This window comes from Kogia breviceps, unplaced genomic scaffold (genome assembly GCF_026419965.1).
Source record: "Kogia breviceps isolate mKogBre1 unplaced genomic scaffold, mKogBre1 haplotype 1 scaffold_346, whole genome shotgun sequence".
Lineage (NCBI taxonomy): Eukaryota > Metazoa > Chordata > Mammalia > Artiodactyla > Physeteridae > Kogia > Kogia breviceps.
In genome coordinates this window covers 14,417-28,986 of record NW_026711785.1, presented here as the reverse complement: position 1 = coordinate 28,986, position 14,570 = coordinate 14,417, and the positions used below count along the sequence as shown (strand labels likewise).

At 35.0% G+C, this 14,570-nt stretch overlaps 1 protein-coding gene across 1 annotated transcript in view; it reads left to right on the top strand.

The window, feature by feature from the left end:
• The first annotated feature begins 969 nt into the window (after positions 1-969).
• LOC131749711 (tRNA pseudouridine synthase Pus10-like) overlaps positions 970-14,570 on the top strand; it is a 28,008-nt gene continuing 14,407 nt past the window's right edge. Inside the window, exons 1-7 of the mRNA XM_059051613.2 lie at positions 970-1,003; positions 4,236-4,347; positions 6,523-6,584; positions 6,882-6,927; positions 8,980-9,044; positions 10,556-10,641; positions 11,693-11,818. Coding sequence (XP_058907596.1) covers positions 999-1,003; positions 4,236-4,347; positions 6,523-6,584; positions 6,882-6,927; positions 8,980-9,044; positions 10,556-10,641; positions 11,693-11,818 — 502 coding nt within the window. The 5' untranslated portion in view covers positions 970-998. The remainder of the gene's footprint in view (positions 1,004-4,235; positions 4,348-6,522; positions 6,585-6,881; positions 6,928-8,979; positions 9,045-10,555; positions 10,642-11,692; positions 11,819-14,570) is intronic.

Below are 14,570 nucleotides of genomic sequence, written 5' to 3'. Positions count from 1 at the left end.
TGGCCGTTTTGGTGACATGTAGAAGCAGAGACTACCTATGGCATTTTATTGACTTACACATGTATGCTTCTGTCATGTTCACAAAATGCTGTATATACAAGGCAGGCCATGTATTACCTTTCTTTAAGGTGAAAGCTATGGGAGTTTAATGGAAAACTGAGAAATCTTAGTGTCACACACTTACAGTGCAAAGCATTTTATATGAATTTCACTTAATCCTCATAACGACCATGATTGTGAATGTTATTGTTTTCATTTTAGCAACTTTTTCAGTTTTTTATTAATCCTTCCCAGAACATTCTCCCTAGCATTTAATTATGAGAATTTTCAAAACTATATTAAACTTGAAAGAATTGTACAGTGAACACCCATATACTCACCTAGATTCTATACTTGTTGCTATTTTTCTTTATTTGCATTATTATATACCTATCATCAATTTATCCAGCCACCCATCTTAGTTTTTGTTGTATTTCAAAGTGAGTTATAGACATTAGCACATTTTACTCCTAAACACTTACATGTGGATATCATTAATTAGAGTTAAAAATGTTAGCTCTATTAAAAAAACAAAAAACTGAGTCCGTCTTTGGGGACATAGTATGTACTCCTCAATCACTTTGAGCTTTCCCCCTATGAAATAGTAAGATATTTTTTAAAAATGTAAGCTACCCATATTAAAAAGCACTTGTAACTCATTAATGAGAAATAGAAATCTGTGGGGAAGAGGTGGATACCCCTGTTGAATTCGTAGGCCACAGCAAGCCAGCACTACAAAGTGGCATCTTACCTCACTTCTGATTTTAAATGAGACTGAGGTCATTACCGCATTTCTGAACACTAACTCCTCTCCTAAAAAGGAGAGTTTGATTAGCAAATTACTTAAGCAGTTTACTAATGATATTGGAACCAAATTTCAATGAACATTTTTTCCCTTTTCTTTCTGGGTGTGACTAAATTGCCTACAGCATGCTGCATGGTTGCTGGTAAAACAGGAAATGGGGTAAGTAATTTAGGTAGGGAATTTTTACTACCCTTTAAATATAAGCTACCTGATTCTTAAAGTACTTTTACTACGACTATCTCTTTTTTTAGAGGGAGTTGACTAGCTGCTAGAGAAATTGGCACAAAGAGGAAATTTTTATTGTATATATTTAAGGTGTTAACCTTGTTTAATTGGTTTATTTGCACAGCATATTAGTAGTCTATTAAAGCAGACTCTTTTTTTGGTAGATTTATCATGAATGTAAATGCATGTAGTTTGGCAACTTATTTTAAAGGAACACATTTTATACTGGTCTTAGAAACTAAATTATAAAACTAATTGTTCTATAAAAGATACATAGTAAAGTCCTAGTTAAGGCAGAATAGCAGTGAGTTTATACATAGAAAACATACGTCCACAATCCTTTATCTGAAACCCTTGGTGCCAAATGTGTTTTGAAATTTAGAATTTTTTAGACTTTGGAAATGTAATACAGTATAAATACCATATATAATATACCCATCTCCTCCAGGGTCTGGGGTAGTACTATATAATCAAACATTAATATTTCTGCAGTGAAATATATGTATAGTCATAATAAATTTGATAAACAAAGTCTAAATAAATAGCCTCACATGTTCAAGTCAGAGATTGGTTGCCAACTGAGTTAAGGAAAAAATCTTTAATTTCCCAGAGCTTTCTGGATTTTGAAATTAAAAATTTTGTACCGGTATGAAAAGGACCATGTGACTACTGGAGTTTCCTGTGTACTCTGGAAAGAAAACCACAGAGAGAAGTATAAATTTCTGTATCAGAATCTCATACTTGGTGTTTCATAGAAAATTAGTTGATTTGGCTTGTGTTTGTTGTATTTCACATCTGCATTTTTAAAAGGGTAATAACCACATATTTATTAAAGGTTTGGGGGTTCTGTTAGGTTTTGTTAAATTAGGCTCAAATGCTTGTGATTCTGGCATAATAAAATTTGATCCTATGTTTGAGAAATTTGTTAGCATAGTCAAGTCAGAGCATGCTATTTTTTAAATGTTTCCAGTTTCCATCTACCTTGCTTGCTGTTGTTATTTCTTATCGAAGGATTTTAAACTAAGCTTAGTTCTTCCAAAAGATCCTGATCAATATAGGGATACTAGAACATAAAAAAATATAGAATAGTAGTCTTTTCTCTCAGTGTCCCTAGTTCATTCTAATATCAAAAGGTTGTGGAGGAATTGCCATTTAAGAATTGATTCAAGGAATTTAGGAAAAAATATGATATTTTGGTTCATGTTTGCTTTAGAATGGTTATCCTGTTGTATCTATAGCAAAAGTGATCCTAATTGATATCCTCATCATTAGTTATCTAACAGAGGAAAGAGGGAAATGCAGTTACTAAGTATTAAATTGGTACTGAATTTACCTTAATGACTACTGATTCCTCTAAAGGACCATCAGCCATAAGCTAAGGACCTTTGTGAAAACATTCACCCTGAATTATATTAGAAAAGCTATTAGCCATATTCAACTTGCAGGATTGAAAATTTGGAGTTTTAAGTATTGTATTTTTGCCTTAAATGTGAGGTTAAGGTTTCCAAAATGTCTCTTAACCCTTTCTTATAGCTCTTTAATCTGGAAGGAAAAAATACCTGTAGTTGAAGCTTTTAAACTGGACTAACGTGCTTTAAACGTTTTTCAAAGACATGAGGGACTTAAAGTATCAGTTTTCTTAAATATATAATGAGTTAATGTTTTAATCCATTTTTAGGATTGGCTTTGGCTACAATCCTCTGTACTCTCTAGAGTCTAAACAATTTTTAATGGGTTTTCCATTCTTGTGTTTTCTGTTTCACCTTTTTATTCTTTAAAATGTGTGCTCATACCTTAATTATTTACTTTTCAACTGTGATGCTATTTTATGCAAATATCATTAGTTAAACTGTTGATACAATATCAAGATAGTCTGACAATTTCTAAAATGTTTCTGATAGAGAGCTCAGAATGGTTTATGAAGCTAAAACGCTTAGTGTTTGAATAAGTTCTTAAGTGTAAAGAAGTAACTTAATTTTTTTGTCAGATGTAGGGCTTATCAGAGTATTTCATTGTTAAACCACAATCCCAAAGCATATGAAAGCATTCTGTTTAACCAGTTATTCTCAGCTGGATAAGAATGGGTAGATCAACTATTTCTTAATTTGCATTTTTAGAGGAACAGTGGTCTTTATATGTGTGTGTGTGTGTGTGTGTGTGTGTGTGTGTGTGTGTGTGTGTGTGTGTATATTTAGATCAATTAAGTTTAGCCATTAGCTAAAATATTTTTTGTTTTCTACCTGTAGTTCGTAGTGTCTTTTGGTCTTGAGGAATTAAATTACAATGGATATTGACTATATTGTCCTTTCTAATAGTGAAAATAGGACATTGAAAGAAATGATTCACAAGTTGGTCTAAACACCTCTTTTGTTAAAAGCAGTCCTGTAAATAGCTATAGGACTGATTTGACGTTTTAATTATTTGAATGATACGGCCTGTTTAATAGTGATATTGCAGAGTAGGACTGTTTAAATATTACCATACCATGTTTTTCTTTCCTTTTACTTCAGTTCCTTTCTATCTCATTTTAGGTTACAAACTAAAAGCTAGAACTCTGAATTGGGACTTCCCCAAACCTATTTATTGGCTCATGAGCAGATTTTGGGGGAATGTAAAATATTTATTGAGATATTTATATGCTGTTAAATTGATGAGCATTCTAGAACACTGATACTTTAGGATTTAATACTTCTTCTTTACCAGTAAAGAGAAGTACAGTTTTACATTGATTTCCCAAAAGTAAGCCCCCATTATCAGGAAGAGAGTAGATACAAACATTTTTGGTCTGAGATTATTGTAATACACAGTTTGTAGTTTCTAAGCAATAAATAATCCTCTCTATTCCACCTTTCCATCTTCTGATGTATAAATCCTGGAATCTGGTGATTCTATCTCAGAAAAACCTCATTTGTATGCTTTTGTCTTTGAAGCTTCAAAAACTGTCTTATATGCCATTAAAAAAAGCAGTTTCTTGATTCTACTAGAATATAGGTCCATGAACTGAGGAATTTTTGTCTGCTTTGGTCTCTGCTTTCTATCTAATGTGTAGAATAGTGCCTGGGACATAGTAGGCACTCAATAATACATACTTTTTAATAATCACATAAATTCTTGCTTTCATAAAAATGAAGCTTTTCATGTCAGTGAATTAATTTTTGTTATTCAGAAAGCAGAGTCTGTCGCTGGGAAGAAATGATACAGTTCAGCTAAAAGAAGCCTACAAATGGATAACTCACCCCCTGTTTTCAGAGGAACTGGGTGTTCCCATTGATGGAAAGGTATTGGGTCATCAGCATTGTTAATTTTATTCTGTGGTTTTACTAGTTTTACTTCACTATATGGCACAGTTTTGGTTATCCAAAAGAATCTTCTCTTTCAATAATCCAATGAAGGATTTTTAAGCTTTTAAAATGTTAATTTCTAACAGTCTTAAATTGAGGTTAAAGTTTTTCTTTCTTCCTTTTTTTTTTTAAAGATTTCTTTGTGATCCAAGACACTTATAACAGGTGCAGTGTATCCTAATTGACCTTAAAATGTTAGAAGTGAATCTTTGCCTTTAGTATATTTATAGTTTAATTAGAGAGACAGATTTACTGATACAAAGCTAAACATAAATAACTATGAACAAGTGTGGAGTCAAATCTAGACTATTTAATTTTGGTTATCTGTGGCTAATTTTGTTTTCAAATATGCAGACAGACCCTATTCAACTACAATGAGCATGGGCTCAACCTATCCCACCTTGTTGGTATCTCAGGTCCCTCTGTTTAATTTTAAGCAGACTGCCTTTGAAACCAGAACACTTACTATCTCCCCTATTCCAAGGCAGACCTTGCCTCAGCCTTTGAAATGGATTGAATTTTAGGGAAGAGTTCAATAGGTTTCCAGACATGGAAACAGGACATATTCCCAGCTCCTCTTAAATTAGACTTTAATAGTATGGCTCACTGCTTCATCATTTTGCATGAAGGAAATTCCCTGAATATCAGATACACCCCTATTCAAGTAAAGTCACAAAACCATCTTTCAAAGCTAAGTAATTAAAAAATTTTCCTCATTCTGAATTATATAGCTCTGTTTCCCTCTGTTAGTAAGAATAAGCTCTGTCCTTTAAACTGAATACTAAGAGAATAAAACCACTTCACAGATAGTATGAAGAGGAAATGAGGTGATGAAAGTACTTTGGAAATTAGAGAAGCCATTGATGCAAAATATTTTAACCTCAAATTTCAGTTTGAAGCACAGATAATTTTACATGTTGAATCAGTGAGAACAGAAAATAGAAAACAAAAGATGCGGTAATGTTCTAATGGATTCAGGATGAATGAAGTTTTCTTGAGTAGAAGGAATGTGTTGTAATTTTAATTTTATTTTGTAGATTAGACTAGAGCAAAAATTTAGCTATTCACTTTATAGAGTCACTAATAGGCCTGCTGACGATCCAATGCAATCAGTAAATATAGAACTCAATAAAAAAGGAAAAATTGTTATATGGTATGATATTTATATATTTTTCTCAGTGTGGAATTTTGTATTATCTCCATGGAGGTAAATGTATATAGAGTATGAAGTTGTGCTTTTTTGTATACAAGGATGTTCATTGTGGCATTTTTTAAAAACAGAAAAACTTAACTTAAACATCCAACATTTCCTAGAGTGGAAAAGCTGTTCATGATGCAATATTAATTGAATTAAGCAATTTTCTAAGTCTGTTTAATATACAAAGAAGTATATACATTTATGTTTATATTCATAAAAATGGCTAGAAGGAAACATGCCAAACTGTTACTGGTTCTACCTCAGTGGAATGGGATTGAAAACCCATCCTGTTTGATTATTTTATAATTTATTATGATCACCTTTTTAATAAAACAAAAATTAAGATCTTGCTTTTAAAAGTCAAATCCGTTAAGAAGTTTGAGCACTTAAAACAAGCCTCATACAGAGTTTTTAAGCATGTGCATAAAGTGCTATTTGCTTTGCTAATAATTCTAATCATAGTACTGACAGGAGTAATTCTTCATTTCTTTCAGTTATCCCTTTCCAATTCCCTGAATTCTCATTCATCTTCCTACCTAATTGTACATTTATATGTTTTTCTCAGTGTGGAATTTTGTATAATCTTATACAAAATTTATACATGTAGAAAAAATATACTTGTACAAAAATGTATACATGTACAAAAAATCATACAAATTTATTTTAAAATTTGTTTTAAACTTGTTTTTTGTAGGATCACTGATGATTGAGTTTTAGAAGTTAAAAAAAAAAAAAGGACGATTTCCTTTACAGCTGCTCTGTGAACAAGCTGATTTGAAAACAGTAGTATTTCCAGTTTTCCTTGTCACTCTTTTTCTGAGCCAGTCTTTGAGAGTTAATTTCTGTTTCCATTCATAAGTTGTCAGATGTTAGTTTCCTTTTGCTCATCTTTAAACTGTCTTTATAATTTTTAGAGCTTGTTTGAAGTGAGTGTGGTCTTTGCTCACCCAGAAACAGTTGAGGATTGCCACTTCCTGTAAGTTACAATGTAAACAACAATGCCAATTGTGCAACACTGTTAATATTTTTTTTATTTTCATGAAAATAGTATTGCTCTTCTTTCTAATGAGCCTGTCAGAACTTGTCATGTCTTAGTAGGTTGGGAGCTGTCTGATATAAGGGTCTAGGCAAACCAATGTAGCTCATATAGGGATTCATTTTGTCTGCTTCTGATATCCTGAATTTAGCAGCCATGTTGTATAAAATATATTTGAATTTTATCCTCCCCCAAATAAACTCATTAATCTTTTATATTACCTTGAATTTTACTTAGACGTGCGATATGCCCAGATTGTTTCAAGCCAGCCAAAAACAAACAGGTAAGGATTCCTGCTTCTTACTCTTTAGTGAGTTTTGTCTGAGCTGAATATTTAAATTAACAACAAAAAGGATATGCATTAGAAATGTTGGCAATCTATTATGCTAAGAATCAGTCTTTAACTATTTCCATTCACTACATTTATTTTCATTTTTTCAATTCTTAACACCTTTGCCTTTGGCTGGGAAGTCGTAACACACAAATGTTCTCATGCTTGTGTCAGTGTCTGGATTGTTTCCCCAAGATTATGTCATCTGGGAAAATACCTGTTCAGTATCATCACCATTCCAAACTTTTGTCTAATATTTATTTTCTAGAAATCGGTATTTTGAAAATATAATCCAAAGTAAATTATTTTATTTAGAACAGTCCTGAATTAATAGAGCCTATTTCAGGCTACATTTGCCAAAAGGTATTTTATTTAAACTCTCCTTTACTGTCTGATGTAAGCTGGTCTTCATGTTAATGAGAAAAATTAGTTAGCATGTGCTTTTAGTTTCTATTATGCTAGGATAGAACAGCATGGCACGATATTGGCAAGCTTTCACACCCCAGTTACTTAGCTGGTTTTGTGTAGACTCAGGCATTCCTAGTTTTACCGACATCCATTTTGCTGTTGTGGTTGTTAAAAAGAATATAAGTTTATTGCCAAAGATACATCTTTTGGTCTTTCCTCTTGCCTGGGGTGGGAGGGGAGGGTTGGGGAGTTTGTAACATTTGCCAAATGCCCTGTGTGGAAATAATCAGAAATGCAGGAAGCCTAAAACACTGCTTGCCTCCTTTTCTCACATCATGGTATACCTAGAACATTACCATGTTTGGCCAGCACCCTGAGGTTAACAGATGAAGCTGTTCTAAGTTGTAAGCAATAGGCCTGGGGGTTCTCATTGTTCCAGGCCCTGCCCCTCAGCCCTTGTGAACTAGAGGGATCTGGGCACAACTGTAGCCCAGTGGTATGCTTTGCCATACCAATTGGGAAGCTCTGCCCAAATGAGCTGTAAGCCATATTTATATTAAAGATCTAGTTTTATTTTTTGTTATCTTTGAAGAAGTATATAAGTACCAGCATTAAATAATAGAGTAAGGAAGTTTTTGTCAGACAATCATGGACACCACGCCATTTGGCCAGTAGGTGTTGTATAGTCTTAAGTGTAGTTTTCCTGCCTTATAGCTGGGAATAATTTGAATGACCTTGTGAGATTCTTTCAGGCCTAAGATTTCATATCTTAACAAACAGGCACTTAATTTTTAATTCTAACCCTATGACACCTTAGCGTTCCCCAGAATATGGTTTAGAAAATTATTTCTTTGATGATAAACTGTTTAGATACCTACATTATTCTTCTTTTCAGTCAAGTATAATTTCTCATAATAGAAGAAATAATTGTGATTTATCATAGTGACCACAAATATATGCACTAATTAGTTCTAGTATATCTACCATGAGGTTTGGCTTTTCTTATTTTAAAAAACCCAGAGTGGGACATTTGTAGATGCCCTTTTATTCAGTATAGTGGATTCATTTACTTTCTCAGAGGTTAGTGAGTGATACTGAATTGTTAGATGCCAAGTCAGGCTGGTTGGCTCTGTTTCACCCCTTACCCTGGCAGCCAACTCCTAAATTATATACCGTGGCCCCTGAAGGGATGTAGGGAAGAAAAGATAGATGGATCAGTCTAAATTTCTTTTGAGGTCTAGGAAAAAATACTCAACGCACATTTCCTGCAATGTCATCATTTTTGTATTTGTATTTGAAGAATACCACATTTTGAGGGGAATGGGAGAGCTCAGTGAAAAAGACATATTCTGCTAGATCCACCTGGTATTATAGACATAGACTAGATTGAATAGAAGGGTTGTAGGGTCTACCAATCACAGAACTGACAGTATGAATACTTGTGCTTCATTTATTTTCTTGAAGTTATTAAGTATTTCTCCCTTTTAAGTATGGTTTAAAATGATATAATTTCTCCAACCATGTTCTTTGTTTCAACTCTGATGTTTTCTTACATAGGTGATAAAATGTCTTTTCTTTTCATTTTACCCTGTATAGTCAGTATTCACTAGAATGGCAGTTATGAAAGCTTTGAATAAGATTAAAGAAGAGGATTTCCGCAAGTAAGTAGAATTATAGAAACAAGAAATAATCATGGAATTTTAGAATAAAGGGAATGTTAGAAATAATCTGGATTATCTCTAAAACAAGACTGGATATATTTTAGGGAACAGGATTGTGTCTTAATCTTTATTATATCCCCAATTCCTGGCTCAGTATCTGGCATGTAGTGGTGTTCAATAAATGTCAAATTAATATTTGAATTTATGAATCATGTCCAACTTCTTTATCTTTTAGAGGAGGATATTGAGGTCCAAAGAGGGAGTTGACTTGCCTAAGATTTCAACTGGGCAATAGAGAGTGGACATAGAGCCAGGTTTCCTGATTCTCCAGCCTACTACTGGCCCCATTACATCCCTCATCCTGGATTTCCTGTTATTGTACATCTCCAGAAGAGGGAGAAAAGGGCTTCTGAGTTTCCTTTCTTGTTAAAATATACTGAACTACAGTAAATCTTAGATTTAATTCTCAGTGTGTTCATTTAATTTAATAAAATATTATCATATTATCCTTCCAGAAGAAGTTATGAGGAAGGTTTCATATATTTTACTGACTAAACATGAGTCTCAGAATTGAAATATTTTTATTAAAAAAAAATTTTTTTTTTTTTGGCCATGCTTCGTGGCTTGTGGGATCTTAGTTCCCCGAACAGGGATTGAACCTGTGCCCCTTGCAGATGAAGCACAGAGTCCTAACCACTGGACTGCCAGGGAATTCTCTATTAAACTTTAGGAAGTAAAGACAGTTACTCTCTACAAGCAATAGTTCCTGAGTTTCTAAGTGATTTCTTTGTTAAGACATCTTGGGAAATGGAATGAAAACTTTAAGACAAGCATTTTGCATTAAGTCCACATCTAGTCATTTACAGGTAGATTCCATTCCATGGCTTTGGAATTTCTCAGATGGTGGACAGAGAATAAAGCCATACATTGCTCTTTCTGGTCTGTCCTCAGCTGGATTGAAGTTTCTTAGCTAAACGACAGAGTCTGCCATATTCCACTTTTTCTGGCTCTGTGGTCTGAGTCCCAAGGTAGTTGAAATGAAGAGGAAAAAGAGAGAAAAATGTTGGAGTACCCTCCAACATGGGCCATGCTCATGTGGCCAGTCTCTGACTGCACACCAGCTTTACCCAAATGACTGAGGACCTTGTCAGCCAGCAGCCAGTGTTCATGGATAGCAAAATGAACCTGGAGAGGTTTCCACTACGTATGGATGGATTTTTTTCCCCAAATCTCCAGGTTGATTTTGGAAACTGTCATTTGGGAACATGAGGCCTCCTGAGCATGAATGTTATTAGCGAGCCCTTATTTACTTAGTGCCACTCTCATGTATTGAAAGTGGTACTCCAGAGGCCTAAGAGACCATTACGGTTCCAACACTTAAAATTAGGGAGAGGCTTAGTCCTTGAGAGACTCAGGCTCTGTGTAACTCAGACAGTGCTGATTCATCTTAGTTATGTGCTTCAATATCATGTCTGGAAAATAGTAGCTGTAAAATTTATTTTGTTTTGCAGGCAGTTTCCTTGTCCTCCAAACTCACCAAAGGCTGTATGCAGTGTTGTTGAAATTGAATGTGCTCATGGTGCTGTTTTTGTGGCTGGTAAAATATTTAGTCCAGGATATACTTACATTGTCAATTTTCTCTCCTTTCTGAAAAACTCAACTAACTCCTCCTGTTTCCTTCTTACTGTTGTTATTAATTTCTGATTAGTTAACTCTTTTGAGAACAAGAGCTGATAACCAAGTTGATTGTAGGTTCTGTAGGCATTCTTAAGGGTCACTCAGGAGCTTTGTTATTTAAAATGCCATGTTGAAGGGAAATGATAGTTCCCAGGTTTTAATAGTTTTTATCAGAGAAGGCCAGGTAAAAATATGGGTACATGTACAGACCTGAAACTGGTCAGGAGAAGGGAGAAGGATGTTTTATAACATGAAATCAATCCTGAAAAAAGTTATCTTATTATCTGCAAAATGACTAAACATTTGGCTTCTGCCTGGAAAAAGAAATTGTTGCATTGACTTGCCCAAGAGGTAAATCGGGTAGACAGTTTTTGTTTTAAAAGCTACAGCTGTTTCATAGTAATAGCTGAAATGAAATTGCTCTTTAGTCTTGACTATAATACCCTGCCCTGGGGTAATAAAAGCTACCTGCCTTGGCGTAGCTTTTTTCATAAAACAGTGAGTCATATTCTGTTAGGATTTTTTTTTTTTGCTTACAAAAACTTCAAAATTTCCTGTATTTGAAGTGTTTGGAATACATTATCACCAATGAGTATTACACTGAGAGTATTATTAACCAGGCATGAAAACAGTAGTTGCTCTTTTTTTAAGTGATTCATAGTGTGTTCCATAATACTGTAACTTGTTCAGTCAGCCAAAAAATAAGTATGTTGAGCATTCCTTTAGAACTCATTTGATGATTCATACTGTGTCTTTAGCCATCTCTTCTCTTGCTACCTTAAATTTTTTCATTTAATTATGTGTATATGTTGACTCTCCAAATAAGATTGTAAATTAGTTGAAGGCTAAGCCTTGTTTTATATCATAGCACCTAGGATACTGGCACTCAATAAATAGCTGTTGCTTTCCTTTTTAACCTATTGTGTTAAGCACACCATTCCATCCAGGTAACCTTTATATTTCTTTGACAGGGAGATACAATAAATACTCCAGGAATCTACCACAAACTCCTTGGATAATTGATGGAGAAAGGAAGATGGACTCTTCAGTGGAAGAATTAATTTCAGACCATCTTTTGACAGTGTTCAAAGCAGAGAGTAAGTGTTATAATATTCATATTTTAGTTACATTGTCATTCATGAATAGACTTCTTGGAGGTGGCAGGAAAGATTTCTATATTTTGTAAACCACCACCAAGTCTGGGCCCCTTGGCTGGCAGCTTCCTGTGAACAGGGACCGTCGTGTCCTGAGCTCCTCTGCCCTGGGCTGGATTTGAGCCAAGGTGCCCTAGGTTTTCTCTCCTTTCTCAAGATTACGCTTTTTCCTGGGTAAATTCAAAACAATTGAAACTACTTTAAATGAATGCAATTAAGCTCTGACCTTGGGACATCTTGAGCCTCTGCCTCTTTTTGGGAATATGAGGTAATTAAAATACAGCTTCCACATCCAGTGCTTGTTCAAGAATAATCACCGGCAAATGCCCAGCTTCCATCTTAACGGCTAAAGTGTCCTAGAATAAAGTTCAGGCCTAGGGAAAATAGTTCAATAGCTACCATTTTACAAAGACTTAATAGTAGTTGTGTTGTTTTAATTTCCTAAGTATTAATGAGCCCAGGTTTGTGGGGTGAGTCAGATCCTGTCAGGCATATGCTTTCTTTGCTCAATAGGGCTATCAGGTCAAAGGAGTAAAAAAACTTGTGATTTCACCTAGGATTAGACTAGAGGAAAGAGACTAAGATTTCAATCACAAGAAACCATGTTGTACATCAGGAGAAACTGTAGACTATGAGTAAGTATATCATACTCTTTGGAGTGGGTCTCCTAGCATAATTAGAACACCTTTTTAAAAAATATATTTATTTATTTATTTGGTTATGCTGGGTCTTAGTTGCGGCATGTGGGCTCCTTAGTTGCGTCAGGCAGTCTCCTTAGTTGTGGCATGTGAACTCTTAGTTGCGGCATGCATGTGGGATCTAATTCCCTGACCAGGTATTGAACCCGAGGCCCTGCATTGGGAGCATGGAGTCTTAACCACTGCTCCACCAGGGAAGTCCCAGAACACCTTTTTTGAAGGACCAGATAGACCTAGACATCCATCTTTTTCTCTGACAAACCTTAAGACAAGCCTGCTTTAGGAATGGTGAGCAGGTGACCAAAATGAGACATGGCTATCCCTTCCAGCTCTCTGCTTGTTAAGAGGAAAGAGAAGCACTTCAAAAACCATATCCCTCTTATAATTTGTTGCCTATCAGGTAGGTGGGCCCTTTTAAAAAGGGCCTTTAAGAATTGTTTACTGAATAGAGAAGAAAGTAACCTAGCAACCTAATATTTTTCAAAATCTTAGCCGTAAAGGGCTATTGCCACGAGCTTTTACCTACTTAATTTAATATTTACACGCTGGTTATCTCATAAGACTTATCCAAGTTACAAAGAAGTGAAAATAAAGCGTTAGCATGAAAAGTGTCCTTCAGACTCTTTTTGGGGGGCTACCTTATTCCCTTTCTGTAAGAAGATTCAAGATTTAGTTCTGATTATTTTGGTCCCAAGGAAGCCTCCATTACCAAAAGGGCTGTTGGGGGTCTCTGAAATAGCTATATGTTTCCCCCTTGCAATCTTTCATGAAGGTGATTTGTTGTCATTTTCCATTTGAGGAGGGAAAAAAATTTCCCCAAACTGAAAATAAAGCAAACTGTGTGTTTAGCATCTGTAATTGTGTGCTGAGGAAATTTATTAAGAGCCTCTTGAGAAAAAGCAGACCTCTGGGCCTCTGTGCTAACTGGCTCCTTGTCACGAAATAAAACCTTGTTGTTCGAAATGCCTGATTAATAGCATCGATTTGCTAAACTTGTGCTTCTCAGATACATTACTCGTTACTTCTGTGATTCACATCTGACAACTCTGGGAAAATGATTCTGACTGTTGTACCTCTGTGCTTTACAACTCTATGAAAATAAACCTAGCAGCCTAGCTACTTCTATAAAGCAGAAGTAACTAGTACTCCTTCCCCTCAGTGGGAGATAGAAACTTGTTTCTCAGCCACTTCAGACTGACACATCATATTCTCTACTTGCCAGTTCTCTAGTTAATAAGTAAAACTTTGACACACTCTCAAAATCAATATGTCTAAGAAATGTTTTCCTAATACACTTATTACTTCACTTACAGAACAAATATTTGTCATGTCAGTTCCCTGCTGAAAACTGGTCAGTGACTAGCTACAGGGTAAAGTCCAAACTATATAACTTGATATTCTGAGACCATCATCCTCTGGCCTCTGCTCATCCTTCAGTCCCATTGTCTATCTGCCCCCAGGTGTGAGAGCCACTACAGACTATCGAACCCCTTACAGTTCTTGATCATTCTTGCACTTGGTTTTGTCCTTGTTGTTTGTTTGTTTGTATGTTTGAAATATCTGTTCCATTGAGCAGAAGTCTGTAGAACTCACAGGATTAGGGGGATAAGGCAAGGCGTAATGTGAGTTTAGAAAAATCAACTAAATTTTAAGCATATATTTCCTTATACTCAAGGTAGTGACTCCTTTTCCTTTTGTTGTCATTTATTATTCATAATTGCAAATTATTTTTTAAAGTTTGCCCCCTGAAGTATTTCTCAATGTAGGGTCCAAATTTGCAACATTTTTCTAAAAGATATAATAAATACTCCTTCTCCCTTAATCTGGATGTAATGTTTCTTTGGACTTCTCGAGAGCCTAGTTTTCTGTACTTCTTTCTTGTTGCTGGGCTGGAATTTGTGGGAAGTTTTAGGGGCTAATTTATGAATTTGAGATTTCTGGTCTGATTGAGTCTACCTCTTCGTGTCCTGTTCATTCCCTCCACCCCTATCGGTCAC